Source organism: Hylobates moloch, unplaced genomic scaffold (assembly GCF_009828535.3).
Source record: "Hylobates moloch isolate HMO894 unplaced genomic scaffold, HMol_V3 SCAFFOLD_10, whole genome shotgun sequence".
Taxonomy (NCBI): Eukaryota; Metazoa; Chordata; class Mammalia; order Primates; family Hylobatidae; genus Hylobates; species Hylobates moloch.
This window is the reverse complement of record NW_026652285.1, coordinates 15,347,526-15,367,176: the sequence shown is the minus strand read 5'-3', so window position 1 is coordinate 15,367,176 and position 19,651 is coordinate 15,347,526. Positions and strand designations below refer to the sequence as shown.

Genomic DNA, 19,651 nt, shown 5'->3' with positions numbered 1-19,651 from the left:
ATCCCTCCAACCCCAGCACTGTATCACCAATTCTGAAAACCCTAAGTTTCCAGAGTAACTCAATTTTACTACTGGGAACTGGCTTCCCGTCTTCTCAGATCAGAAAGTGTTGAACTTTATTATTAGACCAAGAGGTTGCACAAGTGGCCTCAGTCAATATACACAACCCCCCAAAAAAGGTATCAGTGGTATCCTCTTTTTGCAGATGAGGAAACTGAGGCTCCCAGAAGGGAAGCGTTATGCTCCTCCCCAGAAGGTCTGTGTGTGGTGGAAGCAAGGAAACCCCTTTCCCTGTTCTACAGGTCAAGTCCTAGCTTGCAGGTTTGGGCGCGCTTCCGCCGCCCTCCCCTCCTGCCCATCACCAGAGGAGAAGCAGGTGAAACTCCAGTAGTGCTGCAAGGCCTATGGCTTCCTACCTGGCCCAGGCCAGAGTGGGGAAAAAAACTTCTTTCCCTCAATAGCTCTGTCAACACCTTCTCTACTATGAGCGCAAGATTCCTGCCACTGCTGCGGTGACCTCGTCTACAGAGCTCGTCCCAGGCCCAGGGAACCACAGATGTTCTGGAACTGCTAATAAACCAGAAATGAGTGGGCCGGGGGGACACTCGGCTGCAAATGTCTACCCAGCTGCAGGTCAAGCTTTGCTTTCACTGCCTCACCATTATGCCTCACCATCCTTCCCCAAGGCGGAGGCGCCTTGACATCCGGGTTTAAACAGGAGAGTGAGGAGCCCCAGGGGTCCAGCTCCCCAGTGGCGTGGCCAGGCTGGGCGCCGGTGCAGCCTGGCTGCTGGGGGAGCTTCACTTTGGCTACTCCCTCTGCCCATAAAGTGTTCTCTTTCCAAGAGTCCTCCCGCACTCCTTCACTCTCGCCTACGCTCTCTGGCGGGCAGTTCTGCAAACCCAAACCGCCAGACCAGGCCAGGGAGGTTCTGGGGCCTGGAGGTAGTAACCGAGGTAGAAATAAATGGAGTCCCTCCAGGGCGCGCTCACCTCACCTAACGCTGCCTCACCTCCCCCGTGGCCTCGGCTTCCCTTCCTAAGTGGTCAGTTTCTCTTCCGCCCTGCAGGCTCTCCTGGCCCACCACCTGCGTCGGCCGGGACGCGTCCAGGGTCTCTACTCTTCGCTTCCTCCTGCGTCCCCTTCTTCCACGAGCACCCCAGCTTCCTCCGGCTCTCACCTGAACCCCGAAGCGTAGTGTTTTCTCTCTGGACTAAAGCGGAACTGAGAACCGGTGGAAAAGCCCCGCGCCTAGGCTGCAAGGCACTGGCTTAACAAGTCCAAAGGTTAGCTGAAGTTTGGCTGATAAGCAGAACCAGTAAAAGGAGGTCTCCAGCCCCCCAGCGTGAGTACAGTGGACCCTGGCAAAGCCCCGCTCCCGGCCCGGGTCTTCTACTCTCCAGGTCTGCCCCTCCGGCTCTCCCTCTCTCCGGGTTTCCCCCTCCCCACCATCATTTGCATCCAGCCGAAAGCTGGGCCCTTCCCACTAATTTGCATATCTTATATGGCCTAATGGTGGCGATCATGGCAAGTTAGAAGTTTTCTGACTCCTCTCAGAGGAGCCTCCGGGACCCCGGGGAGTAACAGGTGTCTGGACGCTGAAGGGTGGAGGGGTTCCTGGATTTGGGGTTTGCTTGCGAAACTCCCCTCCACCCTCCTCTCTCGCACCCACCCACCCCCTCACCCCCTTCTTTTTCCGTCCTTGGAAAATGGTGTCCAAGCTCACGTCGCTCCAGCAAGAACTCCTGAGCGCCCTGCTGAGCTCCGGGGTCACCAAGGAGGTGTTGGTTCAGGCCTTGGAGGAGTTGCTGCCATCCCCGAACTTCGGGGTGAAGCTGGAGACGCTGCCCCTGTCCCCTGGCAGCGGGGCAGAGCCCGACACCAAGCCGGTCTTCCATACTCTCACCAACGGCCACGCCAAGGGCCGCTTGTCCGGCGACGAGGGCTCCGAGGACGGCGACGACTATGACACACCTCCCATCCTCAAGGAGCTGCAGGCGCTCAACACCGAGGAGGCGGCGGAGCAGCGGGCGGAGGTGGACCGGATGCTCAGGTAGGCGCAGAGCGAGGTGGAGATGACCCACCCCAACCCCTGGAGCCCCGGCCCCGGGCCTGAGTGACACTGCGCCCGACCACACTCGCCAAGCCCGTTTCCCACCAGAGAAGTCCCCCGGGGGGCGCTCTGCTTCTCTCCCAACACCTGGACCCTTCCCAATCCCTTAGCCGGACGACCCTGCGGCCCACCGGGCTTCTTCTCCCTAGGCCCAGGCCAGCGTCCGAGACCCAAGGGCTTTTCCCCGCGGGGCTGGGGCTCGGCCGGGGAGAATTGGAGCTGCGGAGCCCTTTGCCAGGAGGTTTGCCCACGCAACTGAAGTTGCGAGTGGGTGCAGTGAAACCGCTGCGACTTCCCGGGAGCAGAGGCTCGCGCCGCTACAAGCCCCAGGCCGCGCATTTTTCCTGCGCGCTGCCTCGGGTCTGGAAAGCCGCATGTCGGCCTCGGACACATTGACCTGCATGATGACCTGCAGTTCTTTGCCGAAGGACAGGCGGCATCCGGAGCCGGGATCTGGGAGGCGAGTTCCCTGGTGGGCACTCTTGTTAGCCGCGCCCATGCAAGGCCCGGAATTATCCGGGATCCCCAACGCGGGTTTAGATTCGCAAAGGGCATGTTGCATGTAGGGTCCAGGTGGACCCGCGCGGGGCCAAAGAAACCAAGCGCGGTGGTGTGGAGGCGAACGCGTCTCAGACCTCAGTTCGCAGAGGATCTGGTCTCAGTCTGAGAAAGGAGGGCGTTTCTAGACCTCGCTGCTCACCCCCGGCCTCTCCCCGGGAGGTCAGGCCGGCTGGCAGTGTATCCCCAGGGCCTGGATCGTTTGTGGGTCCTCCCTGACCGCCGTAGGCTTTGACAGCTGGTTACTAATTATCTAAGGAGCCGAGCGGTTCCCTGAGACAGCACGTCGCTCCCGGGCCACTCCGCTTTAGGACGGAGCCCATCGCGTGGCTTCGGACACTGAAGCGCCGCGATTTCGGGGCTGAGCCTCGGCCGCACGTCCGCAGCGGCGGTTTGGGGTGGGATATGACCTTGCATTTGAATTTGCGCTCCGAGGGCCTGGCGGTTTGCCCTCCAGCCAAAACAATCAGGGGAACTTGTAGATTTTTTTTTCCCCAAACACACTTGGTATAATTCATAGGTTTGAGGTTCTTCCCTCGTCGCTCCCCCGCCCGGAGGTGATTTCTCCCCTACCGGAGAGAACTCCTGCAAGAGAGTTCCGCGACGCGGAAGGTGTGAGTCGCAGAGGCTAAGAGGGGTCGAGAGAGTGGCCCCTAGGAGCAGCTGGGGCGCCAGGGCTGTCGGGGAGGTCGCTCAGGACCTGGCGGATGAACCAGGCTCCCACCGCCGGCCACCGGGGGCCACAGGGCCTAGGCCGTCCCGCCCGGCCGCAGGCGCCCGCTTTCTAGCGCGGCGCTGGAAGGACCTGGGGCGCCCCTCCGCACCCAGCCCCGCGCCGGGCTGGCTGCAACTGAGACGTAACATAAACTGCAGCACGTGGAGTTGGGGTGTTATTAATTTATTTCTATAAATCATCAACAGAAAGATACACAAAGAGCCGTGATTAGGTTGAAAAGAGAGGCGGGTTATTCATTGGTGAAGTTGTAAACGCGGCTTAAAGGGGGAAGGAAATCAAAACGCGGGCGCGGGGCTGCTCGCCGCTCCCAGCGCGCACCCAGCCAGGCGCCCGGCGCGGGACACTGGCTCTCTGAGCGCCGGAGCCGCCCGCGGAGCACCCGGGTCGCCGACACCCGCAGGCCCGGCCCAGGGTCCTTAGACCCCCAGCCCCCCTCTTCCCTCCCCAAAGCCCCAGGCCCCAGCAGGGCAGGGAGGGGGACTGGGGAGCCGGAGACCCTCGCCGAGTTGGAGACGCGGGACAGACCTGGAGGCTTTTTTCTCCCGTCCCGAGCGGGTGCGGCCTTTCCTCCCCCTCTTCCGGGAGCGCCGGACTTGATTAAAGTAATTTTTCAAGAAATCGCTAGCGGTTCGTAGGTCACTGCACAGGGGGCTCCAGAGCCTCGGGCACACGCACTCCCTTCTTTTGCCCACAGTGTTCCCTTAAGGCGAAAATCAAAGAGAAACAGAAGTCGCGTTTTGGAGTTCCTGGAGTTCTAGTGAACCTCCTAGAAGAGAAAGGCAGGGAAGGAAGGTCGGGACTGCGCGCTTCCCGGTCTCCGGCTCCCTGCCGGAGCTGGCCTTGCTCGCGGCCTCGAGGCAGGCGCGACGGGGGCGTCTAGAAAGTGGGCTGCGTTCTAAGAAGCCAAAGTTGGGCTCCTTAACGAACGCGCTGCCGACTGCGCTGGGGTCCAGGCGTCTCTGCTCCTGGGCAGCAAAGTCATTGTTTGAGAAGGAGCGTGCGGGACGTACCCTGCGGGCGCCGCGGCCAGCGTTTGACACCTGCGCTTGGGACACAATGGCCGCTGGCGCTCTTCGGGACCCGTGCCTTTCTCCGTGTTAGGAACCCCTGAACCTGAGCTGTGCTTTCAAATAAAAAAAATAACCAGCTCTCCCGGCTCTTCCCGGTGAACACACGTGAATTTTGGGGTCAGAGAGCTGTGAAGGTATAACTGCGCCATCTTACTCCTCACTCTCTTTTAAGTCGGACTTAAAAGGTTTTGCCATTATTTATAAGGTTTTGGGGGGCTTTTTTTTCCCTCCCCAATTGTTGGGCTAATTCACTGTTTCCACAGAATCATTCCCACTTAGAACAGTACCCTATTTTTCTAGGTTTCTTAGGCATACAAAATGAGCACAGGTAAAGGCATTTAAACAAAAGAAAAATAACCGAAGATTTGCTAAAGCAATATTCACTTTTAAAATGCAATTTTTCCCCTAAGGTTCGAAGCGTCTTGTTCGTAACCGTTGAAAGTATTTTTCCACCCTAAAAATATCTGTGGAAATATTGACCAGAAATAAACTTTTAAATGATCTGTGATGTTTACAAGGATATGTCTAAAACGTTTATTACATTATTTTCCTCTTAATGTGAATTCTCCACGTTTGAAACCGTAACTCGTTTTCTCATTTTTTGTTCTTGTTGTTACTTCCTTATATTGTGTACTCGGAAAGTACCTTTGTAAATACTTGAGAAATTCGTTCTTATATATAATTAATATAAAAAGTTTGCATTTCTCAAAAACATCTCTATCAAAGCCTGTGTTCTCACGAGTTTAATATCAAAGTCTTGATAAAATAATCACAACTACCCAAATGCTTACAAAATATGTTCGATTACTGGATTTTTATTCATTAAACAAAATTAATTTTATTTGACATATTAAAGGCACCATTTAGAAATAAAATTGCTTATTATGTTGCAATGCTGTGTCTATTTCAGCCTCTACACCGTTTTCTTTTTCGTTTCACCTGAAACTAGTTTTCCCTTCCGTTTTTTTTTCATGTTCTATCGAACTGATACATGTATCAACATACAGTAATGGGTTGCTGGTTTTTGTAAGTTAAATATGTACCTGCATTAAATAAATAGTAAACGTGTATATATTGCTTCTTTAGCACTTTTGTTCTGTGCTGCACACTATTTTCTTAATTTCTAGTTTTGAATTATATCTCTCTTTTCAAAGCATCTGTTCAATAAGCCAGAAAAGATATTGGCAAAGTTGAAACCATTCTAGACAAATAAAATTCAAAGGTGCTAAAACTAGCAGTTTACACACCTGTGTTTATGAGAAATGAAAAGTATAACCATGTTCTTATCCAGTATTTAAAATTTATGAGAAACACGATAATACAGGAAAACAAGCATCTAAAATTGTGAATGTCCAGAATTGAAGCTATTTGTCCCCATTAGCCCAGTAGATTTTGTCTGGAAGGTAGGGCTGTGGATTTTTTTTTTTTTTTTTAACTACTTGCCTCACCTCAGTGGTGTGATCCTCCAGTCCCAAAGAGGTACAACATTGTATTTTGGAAAACTTTTCTAAAACTCTGAAAATTATTTACTATTTGGCTAAGACACCCTCCTTGCTTCTTAGAAGGTGAACACATACATTTCACCCCTGTTTTATAAGAAATGGAGATACCCATTCAAAAGGAAAATGACGTAGGAGAGGTTGAAGCTAAAATTGGGCAAATTCAGAAACTGACGCTATCCCTCCTTCATTGTAGGATCAGTGAGTCCAGCCCCAAGCTAAAGGCATCCCCACTTTCCAGTGGGCCACCTGCCGTTTAAATCTCCCACATTCCAGGAAAATGAAGGAAAGCAAAATAAAACGGCCAGGCGCGGTGGCTCACGTCTGTAATCCCAGCACTTTGGGAGGCCGAGGCAGATGGATCACCTAAGGTCAGGAGTGCGAGACCAGCCTGGCCAACATGGCGAAACCCCATCTCTACTAAAAATACAAAATTTAGCTGGGTGTGGTGCTGGGCATCTATAATCCCAGTTACTCGGGAGGCTGAGGCAGGAGAATCGCTTGAACCCAGGAGGCGGAGGTTGCAGTGAGCCAAGATGCTGTTGCACTCCAGCCTGGGTGACAAGAGCAAAACTCCACATCAATAAATAAATAAATAAATAAATAAATAAATAAACGAGCTTTTCTTTTTGCTTAATAAGAGAGAGTGGTGGTGGTGCTTTTTTATTCCTGAAGATGGGAAGTCCTCTTTTGCCCGCTAACCTCAGAAGAACGGGATGAGGTGTACCATACAGGGGCCGTCACCTTCTCTTCTGTTTAGCTTCCATTTTGGCCTCATGTCTATCCCAAAGTTGTAGCTTAGATGGGTGGAAAATTCAGAATTTTGCATAGACCATAGGTAGCACCCCCTAGAAAGAGAATATTTCTCCCCAGATGTCTCCCACTAGTACCCTAACCATCTGCTTGTCTGTCTAGTGAGGACCCTTGGAGGGCTGCTAAAATGATCAAGGGCTACATGCAGCAACACAACATCCCCCAGAGGGAGGTGGTCGATGTCACCGGCCTGAACCAATCGCACCTCTCCCAGCATCTCAACAAGGGCACCCCTATGAAGACCCAGAAGCGTGCCGCCCTGTACACTTGGTACGTCAGAAAGCAACGAGAGATCCTCCGACGTAAGTGTTTTCATCCTGCCTCTGCCTCAACCTGAAGTGACCTTTGCCCTCTCACCCCATGGGCTGCCTCAGTTTCCCTTTCATCGACAAGGCCTTGTGAGCACTTGGCAGATATGAGGAAGGTGGCAAGTAGATTTGGCCTTGGTGGTTGCTGTACAATGGATTGGCTTCTGTCATGTTCTTCAGTCACAGCCCCTTGCTACCCAGCCAGTTGCTCTGAGGAGCCTGTCAGTGTATGCAGCGTGCCTTAAACTTTTTGGCTCCTCCTTCCAACATCCTTCTCTTTGAAACCAAGTAGGTGACAGTGAAATATCCTCCCCGAGAGAAAACCCAGCATCTCCCCTTGATACATGACCATCAGTCAACTTCCAAAGAAGACATTTCGTTGCAGTCAATAATATTGATTACTATTACTGTTAATTTCCTCCTCTCTGGAAAAAGTATCAGCAATAGAAGGCATTTGTATGGAGACATATATATTCAGAACTTCACCCTGTTCTTGGAGGATAGTGGGAGGGATTGAATCCTGAGGCAATTTAAGGTGTTTACCCACATTTACCAACATTGGTAGAGTGTGGGGACCTCAGCTGGTGGCCCTGCTCGTGAAGAAGCTACTTCTGGCTAAGGCAGGGCACAGGAAAAGTGTCTGCATTTGGAACTCTGACCTGTCAATTCTTGTCATTCCCATTCCCATCCCAAAGTTTTTTTTCTGTCCCAAGATTTCTCCCACCCAATAATTCTGAAAGGTTTTTGTTTTGCAGTATGTCTAGAGAAGTTTGAACTGCCTATGAATAACAAGAGTAGGAATGACATACTGTCTGTATTTTAGGAAAGTATTCTTTGACATTACACTTTCATTACTTTGATCCAATCCTTTCCCTGGAAAATTTGTATCGGTTTTCACTCTCCCCACACACTCTCCTCTGGCTTTATCTAGCCTTCTCTGTCTTTATCAAGATGTTAATTTCCACCACTTTCAGGGTTGGGTTTTTTCCCTGTGGCTTTTTGAAATGACTCTTGTCTTCTGTTACGCATTGCTCTAAAGTGATTGTTTCAGTATTTATCGTCTCAATGTCCCTGGGCTGGTGAAAGGAAGGGTTTTAGGTGTTCATTTCATATTGTGGTGTTTGTGCTTTTGTTGGGAGCATTACATGAATAGATTGGAAGAAGCATCGTGAGAGCTGTTTGCTGCGTAGAGCGGGAGACCTTTCCAAGAATGGGTTGGCCCCCCATACTTGGTGACTAGCTCTTTAAGAATTTGTGTTCCTGACATGAAGCAACTCTCTGTAGTTCCTGGAAAGCCTAAAAAAATTCTCAGGAGCCATTGTCTCCAAAGACCCAACAACCCTTGGGCCCTGCCCAATTTAAGCTTTATGCAGCATCTCCAGTCTGTGCAGCCTCTCTGTATTCAATGAGAATTTCTTCAGAAAGGAGAAGGAGGCAGGAAAGGCAGACTGGAAACTTCTCAAAAGACAGAGGTCCAGAAAGTTTCTCAAGATGCTGAGGAAGGGGCATTTTACAAATACAACAGCCTCTTCAAGAGATTGTTGTTGTTGTTATTTTTTATTTATTTATTTATTTATTTATTTATTTAACTTTTTGAGATGGGGTCTCGCTCTGCCGCCCAGACTGGAGTGCAGTGGCACGATCTTGGCTCACTGCAAGCTCTGCCTCGCGGGTTCACGCCATTCTCCTGCCTCAGCCTCCTGGGTAGCTGGGATTACAGGTGCCCGCCCCCACACCTGGCTAATTTTTTTTTTTTGTATTTTTAGTAGAGATGGGGTTTCACTATGTTGGCCACGCTGGTCTCGATCTCCTGACCTCGCGATCCACCCGCCTCAGCCTCCCAAAGTGCTGGGATTACAGGCGTGAGCCACCGCACCCAGCTGTTATTTTTGTTTTAAAGTCACATGAGACATAAAAGCTTAAGAAACATTCCTTCCTTCTGTAACAGGAACCTACTATGTGCCAAACACGATGCTAAGCTATGGAGTACGTAGGTTCTTTTCTCCAGGGACTTACCTGCCATTCAGTGAGGAAGTGGAGATGTTTGAATAAATAATGCCATTCACTTTCTAAGAGCTGTTATAAAGATACACACAAGGGGCAGCAGAGGAATTGCTAAATTGCCTGGAGACATCATGGAAGGCTTCCTAGAAGAGGTGACATTCAAATCATATCTCGAAGGATGAATGTAAGACATGCAAGCGTGATATAAGAATTAGGAAGCAAGAGAAATAAAAGAGGGACACAAGTCAATGGGGTGGGGAGAAGGAGGAGGAGAGGGGAGAGAATAAAAAATGATACATGATTACAAATTTCCTGGAAAAACTAAAAATAACAAATGGTAATATTCATGGGCCCCTCTACACACACAGAACCTCGTTGTCCAAGCAGCCCCCAAGCCTATAAAGAGGCTACTGAAGCCAACTTCTCCAAGATAATTTTCATGGGCAATGAACATTTGCTTCCCCAACCCCAATTAATCTGAAGGGAAGTAGAGAAGAGTTGTTGGTGGCTAGAGGGAGCAAATGTGGGAGTCTAGTTCTTAAAAAATTGGAAGAGGCTAGAGCCAAGCCCCTGAGGTCAGTGGAACCTGAATGGTTCTGAGCACCTACAGGCAAACCCACCGGCTGATTTGAGGACACACTGAGCTCTGAACACTGTTCAGGCTGCTACCTCCTCAAAGGGCAGATGAGAGACTGCGGCAGCCCCCACACTAGGGAGCAGCTGCAAGAGTGTCTCACACCCACCAGACACAAAGCTTCAGGAGTCGGTTTTGTCACCCCCACACAAGTCAGATCTGAAGCGTTTGCGGGGTACATGGCTTGGGTTTTTGTTTGTTTGTTTGTTTGTTTGTTTTTTTTGAGGCTGAGTCTCGCTTTCTTGCCCAGGCTGGAGTGCAGTGGCACGATCTCGGCTCACTGCAAGCTCCGCCTCCCGGGTTCACGCCATTCTCCTGCCTCAGCCTCCCGAGTAGCTGGGACTACAGGCACCCGCCACCGTGCCCGGCTAATTTTTTGTATTTTTAGCAGAGACGGGGTTTCACTGTGTTGGCCAGGATGGTCTCAATCTCCTGACCTCGTGATCCGCCCACCTCGGCCTCCCAAAGTGCTGGGATTACAGGCGTGATTACACCGCGCCCGGCCGGGTTTTGTTTTTAGTGAGAGGTGATGGGCAGGCTGGTAGTTAGGAGCCTGCAAGCCTGCAGGCTGGGCTCATGTCCAGGCTCCTGCCCCAAGTCCACATGACTTTGAGCAAGTCACTTAACCAGTCTGAACCTCCGTTTCTTCATCTGTAAAATGGAGTTGGCCATACTTCTCACATGGAGCGGTTGTAAGAATTAGATGAAGGAATATATTTAGAGGATTTGGCACAATACCTCACCATAGAAATGGTTCAATAAATGTGAACCATTATTGTGTCTGTTCACATGAAATGAAAAAATCTCACATTGCTCCCAGGCCCTTGGGATGATCCACACTGGCTTTGGCCATTGGTGACTCCACCGGTGCCACACAGGGCCCACGGGGAGGAGAGAAGACACTGTGACAGACCTCACTGAGCAGGGGACATCTCCTTCTGCCCCTTTGATTTCCCCTCAAGTAACTGCATTTAGAGAGCTGCTGTGAAGCCAAATGCCATAGAAGGGCTAAAGCACTTTGAAAAGTATAATCAGGTGGGGCATGGTGGCTCACGCCTGTAACCCCAATGCTTTGGGAGGCTGAGGTGGCGGGAAGACTGCTTGAGGCCAGGAGTCTGAGACCAGCCTGGGCAACATAGCGAGACCCTGTCTCTACGAAAATAATTTTTTTTAATTAGTCAGGTGTGGTGGCTTGCACACCTGTAGTCCCAGCTACTTGGGAGGCTAAGGCGAGAGGATAGCTTGAGCCCAGGAGGTCAGCTGCAGTGAGCTATGATCGTACTACTGCATTCCAGCCTGGGTCACAGAGAAAGACCTTGTTCGAAAAAAAAGAAAAAGTATAACCCCCAAAGGAATTTGGGCCAACATCACTATCATCCTGACTAGGGGCAGGTATTCTAAAAGACTAGTTAGTGTCCCTAAGCTTTCAGTCAGTCTCATTCCACAGCTGGGGAGATTAAGTGATGAGGGAATTAAGCTGGGGCCCCACATGATCCCACTAGCAGTGACTTCCTGCTAGTACGTTTGACAGGGACTCTCTCAGGTCTATAGTGGCATTGTTGGGCACCACTGAAAACAGAGCCCTAAGGTGGCCTAAGAATCCTCCGAGGTGAATGGGCTGAAATCAAAGGCCCCAGTGACACGGTCAGTCCACAGTTAAACAAAGCCCAACACCACCTGCAGTTGGGATCCCAAGTCCTGGCTGGCTAGGGGCCCTAACCATTCCTCCTGATGGAGCAAAATGGAAATGAGCCTTAGATAGGTGGTAAGTTCCCTGCTTCTGGAGGCATATACACTGGAGGGCCACTCCGTGGGGGGTTGTAGAGGGGATTCAAACATTAAGTAGTAGCCTGACTTGAACTTTGAGGATTTTGGATCCAGTTGTCCAAAGGAACGACAAGGATAGCGTGTAAATGATGGGACATTCAGAGCTTATCACAAAGGGAGGTGGTAGCCTTCCACTCTCTGTGACCTGTGGGAGTAATTACAGGAACTGAGAAAGAAAGTCATCAAGGCCGGGCATGGTGGCTCATGCCTGTAGTCCCTGCACTTTGGGAGGCCGAGGCAGGTGGACCACCTGAGGTCGGGAGTTTGAGACCAGCCTGCCCAACATGATGAAACCCCATCTCTATAAAAATTCAAAAAATTAGCTGGGCATGGTGCCGCACACCTATAATCCCAGCTACTCAGGAGGCTGAGGCAGGAGAATCGTTTGAACCCGGGAGGCGGAGATTGTAGTGAGCCAAGATCACACCACTGCACTCCAGCCCGGGCAACAAGAGCAAAACTTTGTCTCAAAAAAAAAAAAAAGATATTAAGATCCAGAACATAGGGGCCCAGAGCTAGGAAGTGAATGTGTTATGTGTCTGCTCAGCAGAGTGCTTAGCCTCTATGTTTATTCATCTGTAAAATGGAATTAATCACTCCTGATGAGCCCTGCTTCATGCAGATGTGAAGACGAGGACAGCAAAGCTTTCTTCTTCAGTAATGTAAATATCAAATCTCATTAAACCATGTAGGCTAAGGCATCACCACTGGGCCGAGCTGCTAGCTCTCATTCATTCCACAAAAATCTCCTGAGGGTCACAGTGTGCCTGGACCCAAGGAATTGGACAGACAAAGAGCATCATTTCCAGCTAATTAAACACCACTCCCAGACAGGTCCTGTGTTTGTAGTCTTTGAAATTATTTGAGATCTAAAGCACATTTTCTCTTTCCAATACAAAGCTCCAGTTATCTTTATTTCAAAGCATGTTTCAAAAGGTTTGGGGTTTTTCTAAAAACCTGACTTTATAATGTAGATACCTAGGATATAGGAAGAGGGAGGAGAGGTGGGGAGTGCTATCTACAGCCTCTGAATGTTTTGTGCAAGTGTCAGTTGTACCTTGAGCAGTTCTCCCCTGGATCTGAGACTTGATTGAGCTCACCCACTTGATATCAAATACAAGAGTTCAGGATGCAGAGTGTTGCTTCATGTCTGAGGGCCAGTGAGCCAAAGGGGGAAAAAATTTTTTTTCTTAAAACAACAGCTGGCTATGTTTGAGCTCCTTCAAAGAAAGGAAAAGGGTGGCTTTGCTGGGGCAACTGAGGTGGGCAGTAAGGGCCTGTGCTGAGGCCTCCCCGTCTCCAGCTCCATATGCAGTGAGAACAGATTGCAAAGCTTAGGTGAGGGGAATAAAGGTGTCTTCGTCCATTGTCTGTCTGTGTCTGTCTGCTGAGTGAAGGCTACAGACCCTATCAAATCTACTCCTTTCTCTTTTCAGAATTCAACCAGACAGTCCAGAGTTCTGGAAATATGACAGACAAAAGCAGTCAGGATCAGCTGCTGTTTCTCTTTCCAGAGTTCAGTCAACAGAGCCAGGGGCCTGGGCAGTCCGATGATGCCTGCTCTGAGCCCACCAACAAGAAGATGCGCCGCAACCGATTCAAATGGGGGCCCGCGTCCCAGCAAATCTTGTACCAGGCCTACGATCGGCAAAAGAACCCCAGCAAGGAAGAGAGAGAGGCCTTAGTGGAGGAATGCAACAGGTAACACCACCAGAAGCTCACCTGGGCGCTGGGCACGCACACGGACCCAGGATCTCTCCCCCTCGGTCCTGGGATATTGAGACACTAGTTATACAGATAAGTGTGGCTAAATCAGAGCTTCTCAAAGTATGTTCTGCAGAACCCCAATATCAATTCATTAATCAGTAAGTCTGAGAACCAGCATATGGATACTTCCCCTTAGAGAGTCACAACATATATTAAAGGCTCCGAGAAGCCCTGCAGTCAAGAAACCCACTTAGCTTTGTTGAATTGGTTGTTAACTATGGAATCTTTGGTGGAGTACAAACAACCCCATGAATTATTATTCTAGGGAAGATACTCTGGAGAATGCTAACGTAAAATATGATACTTGTAAAGTGAAAGTTGTGTGTTTGACCTCCCTACAGGCCAGGGTAAAACTTTCCCTTAGCCACAGACTCTAGATCTGGCCTCTACCAATTGTCAGACATGCAGTGGCCCAAAAGGAAACTTGACAGGAGAGTAAGAATTGGTCAGATCTGTTCAGTCACTCTGCCCCCGCTGACTCAACAGAGTTCTTTTAACGTGTTAACTACCAGCCAGGCACGGTGACTCACACTTATAATCCCAGCACTTTAGGAGGCCGAGGCAGGAGGATTGCTTGAGCCCAGGAGTCTGAGACCAGCCTGGGCAACATGGCGAGACCCTATCTCTATTTAAACGAAACAAAACAAAACAAAACGAAAAAAACTATGTGTTATTTTATGTATTTATTTTTAAGATGTGGTCTTGCTATGTTGCCCAGCAGATCTTGAACTGGGCTTAAGCGATCCTCCTGCCTTGGCCTCCTATAGCTGGGATTACAGGCTCTAGCCACAGGGCCCAGCTATTTTTTTTTTTTAAACGATTGGAAAACCTTGGGAAATCTTTTTACTTCATTCCTGCCCTGTTCTCCTTGACTCCAGTATTGACTTTCTAAAACTTCAGCTCTTTGGTCTGGCCAAGACCTGTATGCGCTTTCTCTGTCTCTGGGCTGGGCTGGCCTTGGCCGTGGAAAGAATGCAGCCAGGGAGGTCAGGCTGGGAAGCAAGGAGGCCTGTATTGCCACTGAGTCCTCAGGCTGTGCTCCGTACCCCGACTAACGAGATGCCTTGCAGCACCCAGTAGTGTCTAAGAATCTCTCACACCTGGTTTTGAGGTTTCACCAGCCCTGATAAAGCTAGAGACTGGCCATCTCAATGCACCCTGCTTTGTACCCCACCCAGCCTGCCTTTTGGAGGGGATAAGGCATCTTGCTTCCTGGCACTCTTTCAGGGATTTCAAGCCCCAAAAGCCCCAGAAATCCTCTCGAAGTGCTTTGAAGCCACTCAAGACAGAGCCAGTGAAGGGCTTTGCCTTTTGTGTGGTGGGAAGAATGGCTAAATAAGGAGGTGTCAGGAAGCCCCATCTGGAGCTTCCCCTGGACTGCCTGTCCCCGGCTCGCTCTCTTCTCCTCGGGAGCCACACCAGAGCCAAAGCGCCTGACTCCCAGGGTGGCATAGCCTGTTCTGTCCCTGTGTTCAGGCCCACTTCAGCCGTCTTCATCAGATCACTCCATGGATTGGCCTTTTCTCTGCATAGGCCTCTCCTCCCCAGCCTTCCATTCTGCCCACAGCCCCTTCACACTCCCAATCAAGACTGCTGTGATTGTGTGTTTTTGACCAAGCACCAACAAGTCCCCCCGCCACCCTCACTCACCATCTCCCCTCCATCCATTCCCAGGGCAGAATGTTTGCAGCGAGGGGTGTCCCCCTCCAAAGCCCACGGCCTGGGCTCCAACTTGGTCACTGAGGTCCGTGTCTACAACTGGTTTGCGAACCGCAGGAAGGAGGAGGCATTCCGGCAAAAGCTGGCCATGGACGCCTATAGCTCCAACCAGACTCACAGCCTGAACCCTCTGCTCTCCCACAGCTCCCCCCACCACCAGCCCAGCTCCTCTCCTCCAAACAAGCTGTCAGGTAAGCAAAGGTTGGGCCTCACTGCCTTGGCAACCCGACCATCCTGGTTCTCCCCACGGATCTTATCTGGTTTAAGGGTTTTCAGAGGAGCAAATGTTTTGAGATGATCCTAGGGCCCCTCTCTCATTGCCAGAATATTCCCCTGGAAATAATATGTGGCTCTGATCAGTCTCCTCCAACTCCTGGCTCAGCCATTGCCCTGTGAGGGCTCACTCGGCTTCCAGGGAGCCCTTTACCCTATTTGTCTCCTTCCCTCTTCTTCTCCCTGTGTGGCTGCTGACTCAGCAGTCATTCTACACTGAGGAGGCTGCCTTATGGGTAGGCCAGATGCAAACCGCAGGCAAAGGGGTGGCGATGGCGCGGCATCCCTCACTGTGTTGGAGGATGGTACTCTGGCTACCTCCTCCATCCCTGGCCATATCCTGCCCCTCGCTCGGTCCTGGCTGCCTCAGGAGAAGCCCAGTGGCCTTTGGGGACAGCCACTCTGTTGGTGGCCTCTGCTTGTTGGCTTCCGTGTGTCATCAGGGTTGGTGGGGGTCAGTCACTTGAAATCTTTGCAGCGATGAGTTGGGCAAAACTGACTAAGTACCTGCTCCATCGTGCTTGATTGAGTGCTCCTGTGTGCTGGGCCCTGGCCTGGATTAGAATGCCTCTGCCGTGGGCTCTGGGTTTGTCAGGATGGAACACTACAGCCTTCTTGGGGGAAAGCATACCTACATGCTACGTGCTGTGTTAGGCACAGGCTGGGATGGAGCACTTCTTCTGGTCCTTCATTCTCCTGGCACAGCTGCCTTCCTAGAACTGATGTGCTCACTGGGGTCTATGCAGTGCCCATGAGGACAAAGTGTAGCAGCCTCCTGCTGCTCCAAGAAAAGGGCTTGTGAAAGGAAAGCCAAACACTGTTTCTAACTCGGGGGTGATTCTGAAACCTGTTGCTCCCCTCACCTGTTGGTTGCCCTTCTGATGAGAAAGGCCTGAGGGCTGGGAGCTGACCCAAGTGTTGAGGGGCACCAAAGCCACCAAGACAGGCTCAGAGCCATCAGCTGGGTGGTGTACAAGCATTTGTTCCATGCCTGCTTTGCCCTCCCGTAGCACAGCCTCTTCCAGGGCCTCTGGGAGCCTGACAGTGCCCAGCATGAAGCTGGGGCCAGTGCTGGGGGTTTTTGTAGGTCCCACTCCCACAGAGGAGAGAGACTCAGCCACACAGGAAGAAAGTCTTGGTTACTTAAGAGGCAGAGAAGCCCCTAGGCAAAGACTGGCCTGACTGCAGAGTAACTTCGCCCCTTTAGGGAAATTCAAAGCAGGGTTCTGAGGGTTGTGGCAAATGGCACGTGGCTGGCACCGGGCAGGACCGGAGCGCTTGCCCGCCACAGCGATCCACGGCGCTGAAGCTGGGAGCTGCGGGGGGCGTGGTTGGGGCAAGGGGCATTATTGGGAAGACAATGGCCATTGTGCTGGGACCTGTGATCTCCACACCAAAGTCAGGGAGCCTGGAAGCCAAACAAAGGCCCAGCAGCCTTCTGACAAGCTGGGGCTGTGCCGAGGTCACCACGGGGTCGTTGGTTTAGGCATCCTGTGTGCTGACAGGAGACCCAGAGAGCTGGGGCTGGAGGGACGGGAAGCAGGTGCTGGAAACCCGGCAGGGTGAGCAGAAGACACAGCCTGTGTACTCCTCTGACTGCAGTCTAGGAAGGGCGTGTCCCACGGGAAGTGGATACTCTGGGGTGCCCCTGAAGTCTGGATCTTTCTAAAAAGCTTGTAATATTAGAATTTGGAGGGAATTTGAAGAAAGGAACTGAGGCCCAGAAAGAGGCAGTGATTTGCCAAAGTGACACAGAGTAATGGTAGCAAAACAAGGACTAGAGCTCAGGCCTGCTGGTTCCCACTCCATACTTTGCCACAGCACTGCGATGTGCTGAGTGCTTACCAAGTCCTGGGAATATGCTAGTGATGTACGAGCTGCATGTCCTGCCTGGTAGGAAAGATATCGGGTCACTGTCAAGTCACCAGAACCAGCTGCAGATCGAGGTTTTGTTTGGGGGCTTTGTGGATCTTTCTGCGGTGTAATAGATCCTATTACTGTTTCTGGAGCAACAGTTACGGGACACCGAATATTATCAGTAGCTGCCTTTCTTCTGTCTTTTTTTTTTTTTTTTTTTTTTTTTGAGAGACAGGGTCTCCCTCTGTCACCCGAGCTAGAGTGCAGTGGTGCAGTCTTGGCTCACTACAGCCGCGAACTCCTGATCTCAAGCAGTCCTCCTGCCTTAGCCTCCCAAAGTGCTGGGATTACAGTTGTGAGATTGTGCCCAGCCCTTCTGCCTTAATTTTCACTCTCGGCTCATCAACGTGGTCCTTGTCCCAAGCCCAGGGACTGGCTTCTCTTTCTCTGAGTGTAGTTATGCATCTGGGTTCTATCCAGTGAGGTTATAACTGTGGCTAATTCACATAACTTCTCTAAGTCTGAATTTCCTGCCTACAAAATGGAGAAATAGGACCTTCCACACAGGGCGCGTGTGAGGATGAAAGGAGTGAATGTATAAAGACACCTTTCCCGATAACCCATACTACCCTTATTATGACTCTTAACATTAGAGAGGGCTAAACAAGGGCAGTGAGAAGACTGGCATGCAGCAGAAATCATTTTCTTTTTGATCTCACACACCAGGGCATTCCCCCTAAGAGGCAGTAAGATGTGTCCTGGCCCTGGAACTAGAAACAGAGGTGGCTGCTGTGCTAGGGCCTGAGATGCAGGATGCTGGGGTCAAAGACTCGTGTCCCCATCTCAGGCTGCCGGGATGGCATGTGTGCCATGACAGGGATCCTGAGTAATGCACTCAGGCAGACAGCAGGCTGGAGCCCAGCATTCGGGGTGGCTTCTGTCTGTAGAGCCGCATGGCACTCTTCCCACCTCAGTGCCCACAGCCAAGGTACGGTCACTAACCAAGCCAGAAACGTAACTGTGTGCAGAATACCGAAAAAAAAAAAAGGCCGGGTGCGGTGGCTCATGCCTGTAATCCCAGCATTTTGGGAGGCTGAGGCGGGCGGATCACGAGGTCAGGAGATCGAGACTATCCTGGCTAACACGGTGAAACCCCGTTTCTACTAAAAATACAAAAAATTAGCCGGGCGTGGTGGCATGCGCCTGTAGTCCCAGCTACTTGGGAGGCTGAGACAGGAGAATGGTGTGAACCCAGGAGGCAGAGGTTGCAGTGAGCAGAGATCACGCCACTGCACTCCAGCCTGGGCGACAGAGCGAGACTCTGTCTCAAAAAAAAAAAACAAAAAAACAAAAACGCTCTGTGGGCTAGGTGTGGTGGCTCATGCCTGAAATCCCAGAACTTTGGAAGGCCAAGGCAGGCAGATCACTTGAGGTCAGGAGTTTGAGACCAGCCTGACCAACATGGTGAAACCCCATCTCTACTAAAAACACAAAAATCAGCTGGGCATGGTGGCAGGCGCCTGTAATCCCAGCTACTCCGGAGGCTGAGGCGGGAGTATCGCTTGAACCCGGGAGGCGGGAGGCAGAGGTTGCAGTGAGCTGAGATGGGCCACTCCACTTCACTCCAACGTGGGCGACAGAGCAAGACTGTCAAAAAAAAAAAAAAAAAAGATCTGCATGTTGCTGAGGAGAGCCCAAATCCACAGTCAGCACTAGCAACCCCAAAGACTGGGCTGGGGGAAACAAGGCCCGAATCCCCCCACACCCACTCTCCACGCTCTCCCCTCTCCAAACACCGGCACCTGAGCCAGGAGGGCTGGCAGCACCTTGGAGACGAAGCTTCCCCAGAACCCTCTTCCTAGAGAGGAAGAGCAGCCTTTCTCTAACAGCACTTTCCCTCCCAGCTATGCTTACCACGCTGTGGCCCACTTGCCCACGATGACCACGGTGTGACCCTAGTCCTGGAATGTCCGGCACAATAGGGGTGGCAGGAGGAGCACTCTGCCTCTGTCAGCGGCTGATTGGTTACAAGATGCCCTACAAACACATTGTCAGCAGAGTCAGCTGTTTCCAGCGTTGCCCCTCCTCGGCTTTACAATCACACACCAGCATGCAGCCAAGGGTTGTCATGGCTTTGTCTCCCTTATGCATGCTTAATTGACAATTAAGTTGGGGCTTTGAACCAGCCTGGCTGCCGCTGCTGGGCCTTCATCTTTCCAGGGAGTGTCACAGGGCCACCCTTTGTTTGCTCTTCTTGGGGGCCTGAAGTTACTGTAGCAGGCTGCAGGCAGCCATTTATCTTCAGCCTGGAAGGCCTTTATCCGCCCCCACCCCCTATTCCAGCTCTTGGCCAGCAGGAGCTGTCCCTGGTTATAGGCCCCATGACAGCCCATTCTGAAGCCATTGAGCAGGTCCGGAATGATGGCCTCTGCCTCCCTTCTGGAGATGAATCAAGAGAAAGGCCCCCAAAAGG

At 51.3% G+C, this 19,651-nt stretch overlaps 1 protein-coding gene across 5 annotated transcripts in view; it reads left to right on the top strand.

The window, feature by feature from the left end:
• The first annotated feature begins 1,709 nt into the window (after positions 1 to 1,709).
• Positions 1,710 to 19,651, top strand: part of HNF1B (HNF1 homeobox B) — a 102,766-nt gene continuing 84,824 nt past the window's right edge. For 3 of the 5 annotated variants that reach the window (XM_058445558.1, XM_058445559.1, XM_032162587.2), the window contains exons 1-4: positions 1,710 to 2,053; positions 6,892 to 7,091; positions 12,999 to 13,263; positions 15,004 to 15,239. In XM_058445558.1, the coding sequence (XP_058301541.1) occupies positions 1,710 to 2,053; positions 6,892 to 7,091; positions 12,999 to 13,263; positions 15,004 to 15,239 (1,045 nt within the window). The remainder of the gene's footprint in view (positions 2,054 to 6,891; positions 7,092 to 12,998; positions 13,264 to 15,003; positions 15,240 to 19,651) is intronic. The other 2 variants (XM_032162589.2, XM_032162588.2) reach the window with 1 other exon arrangement.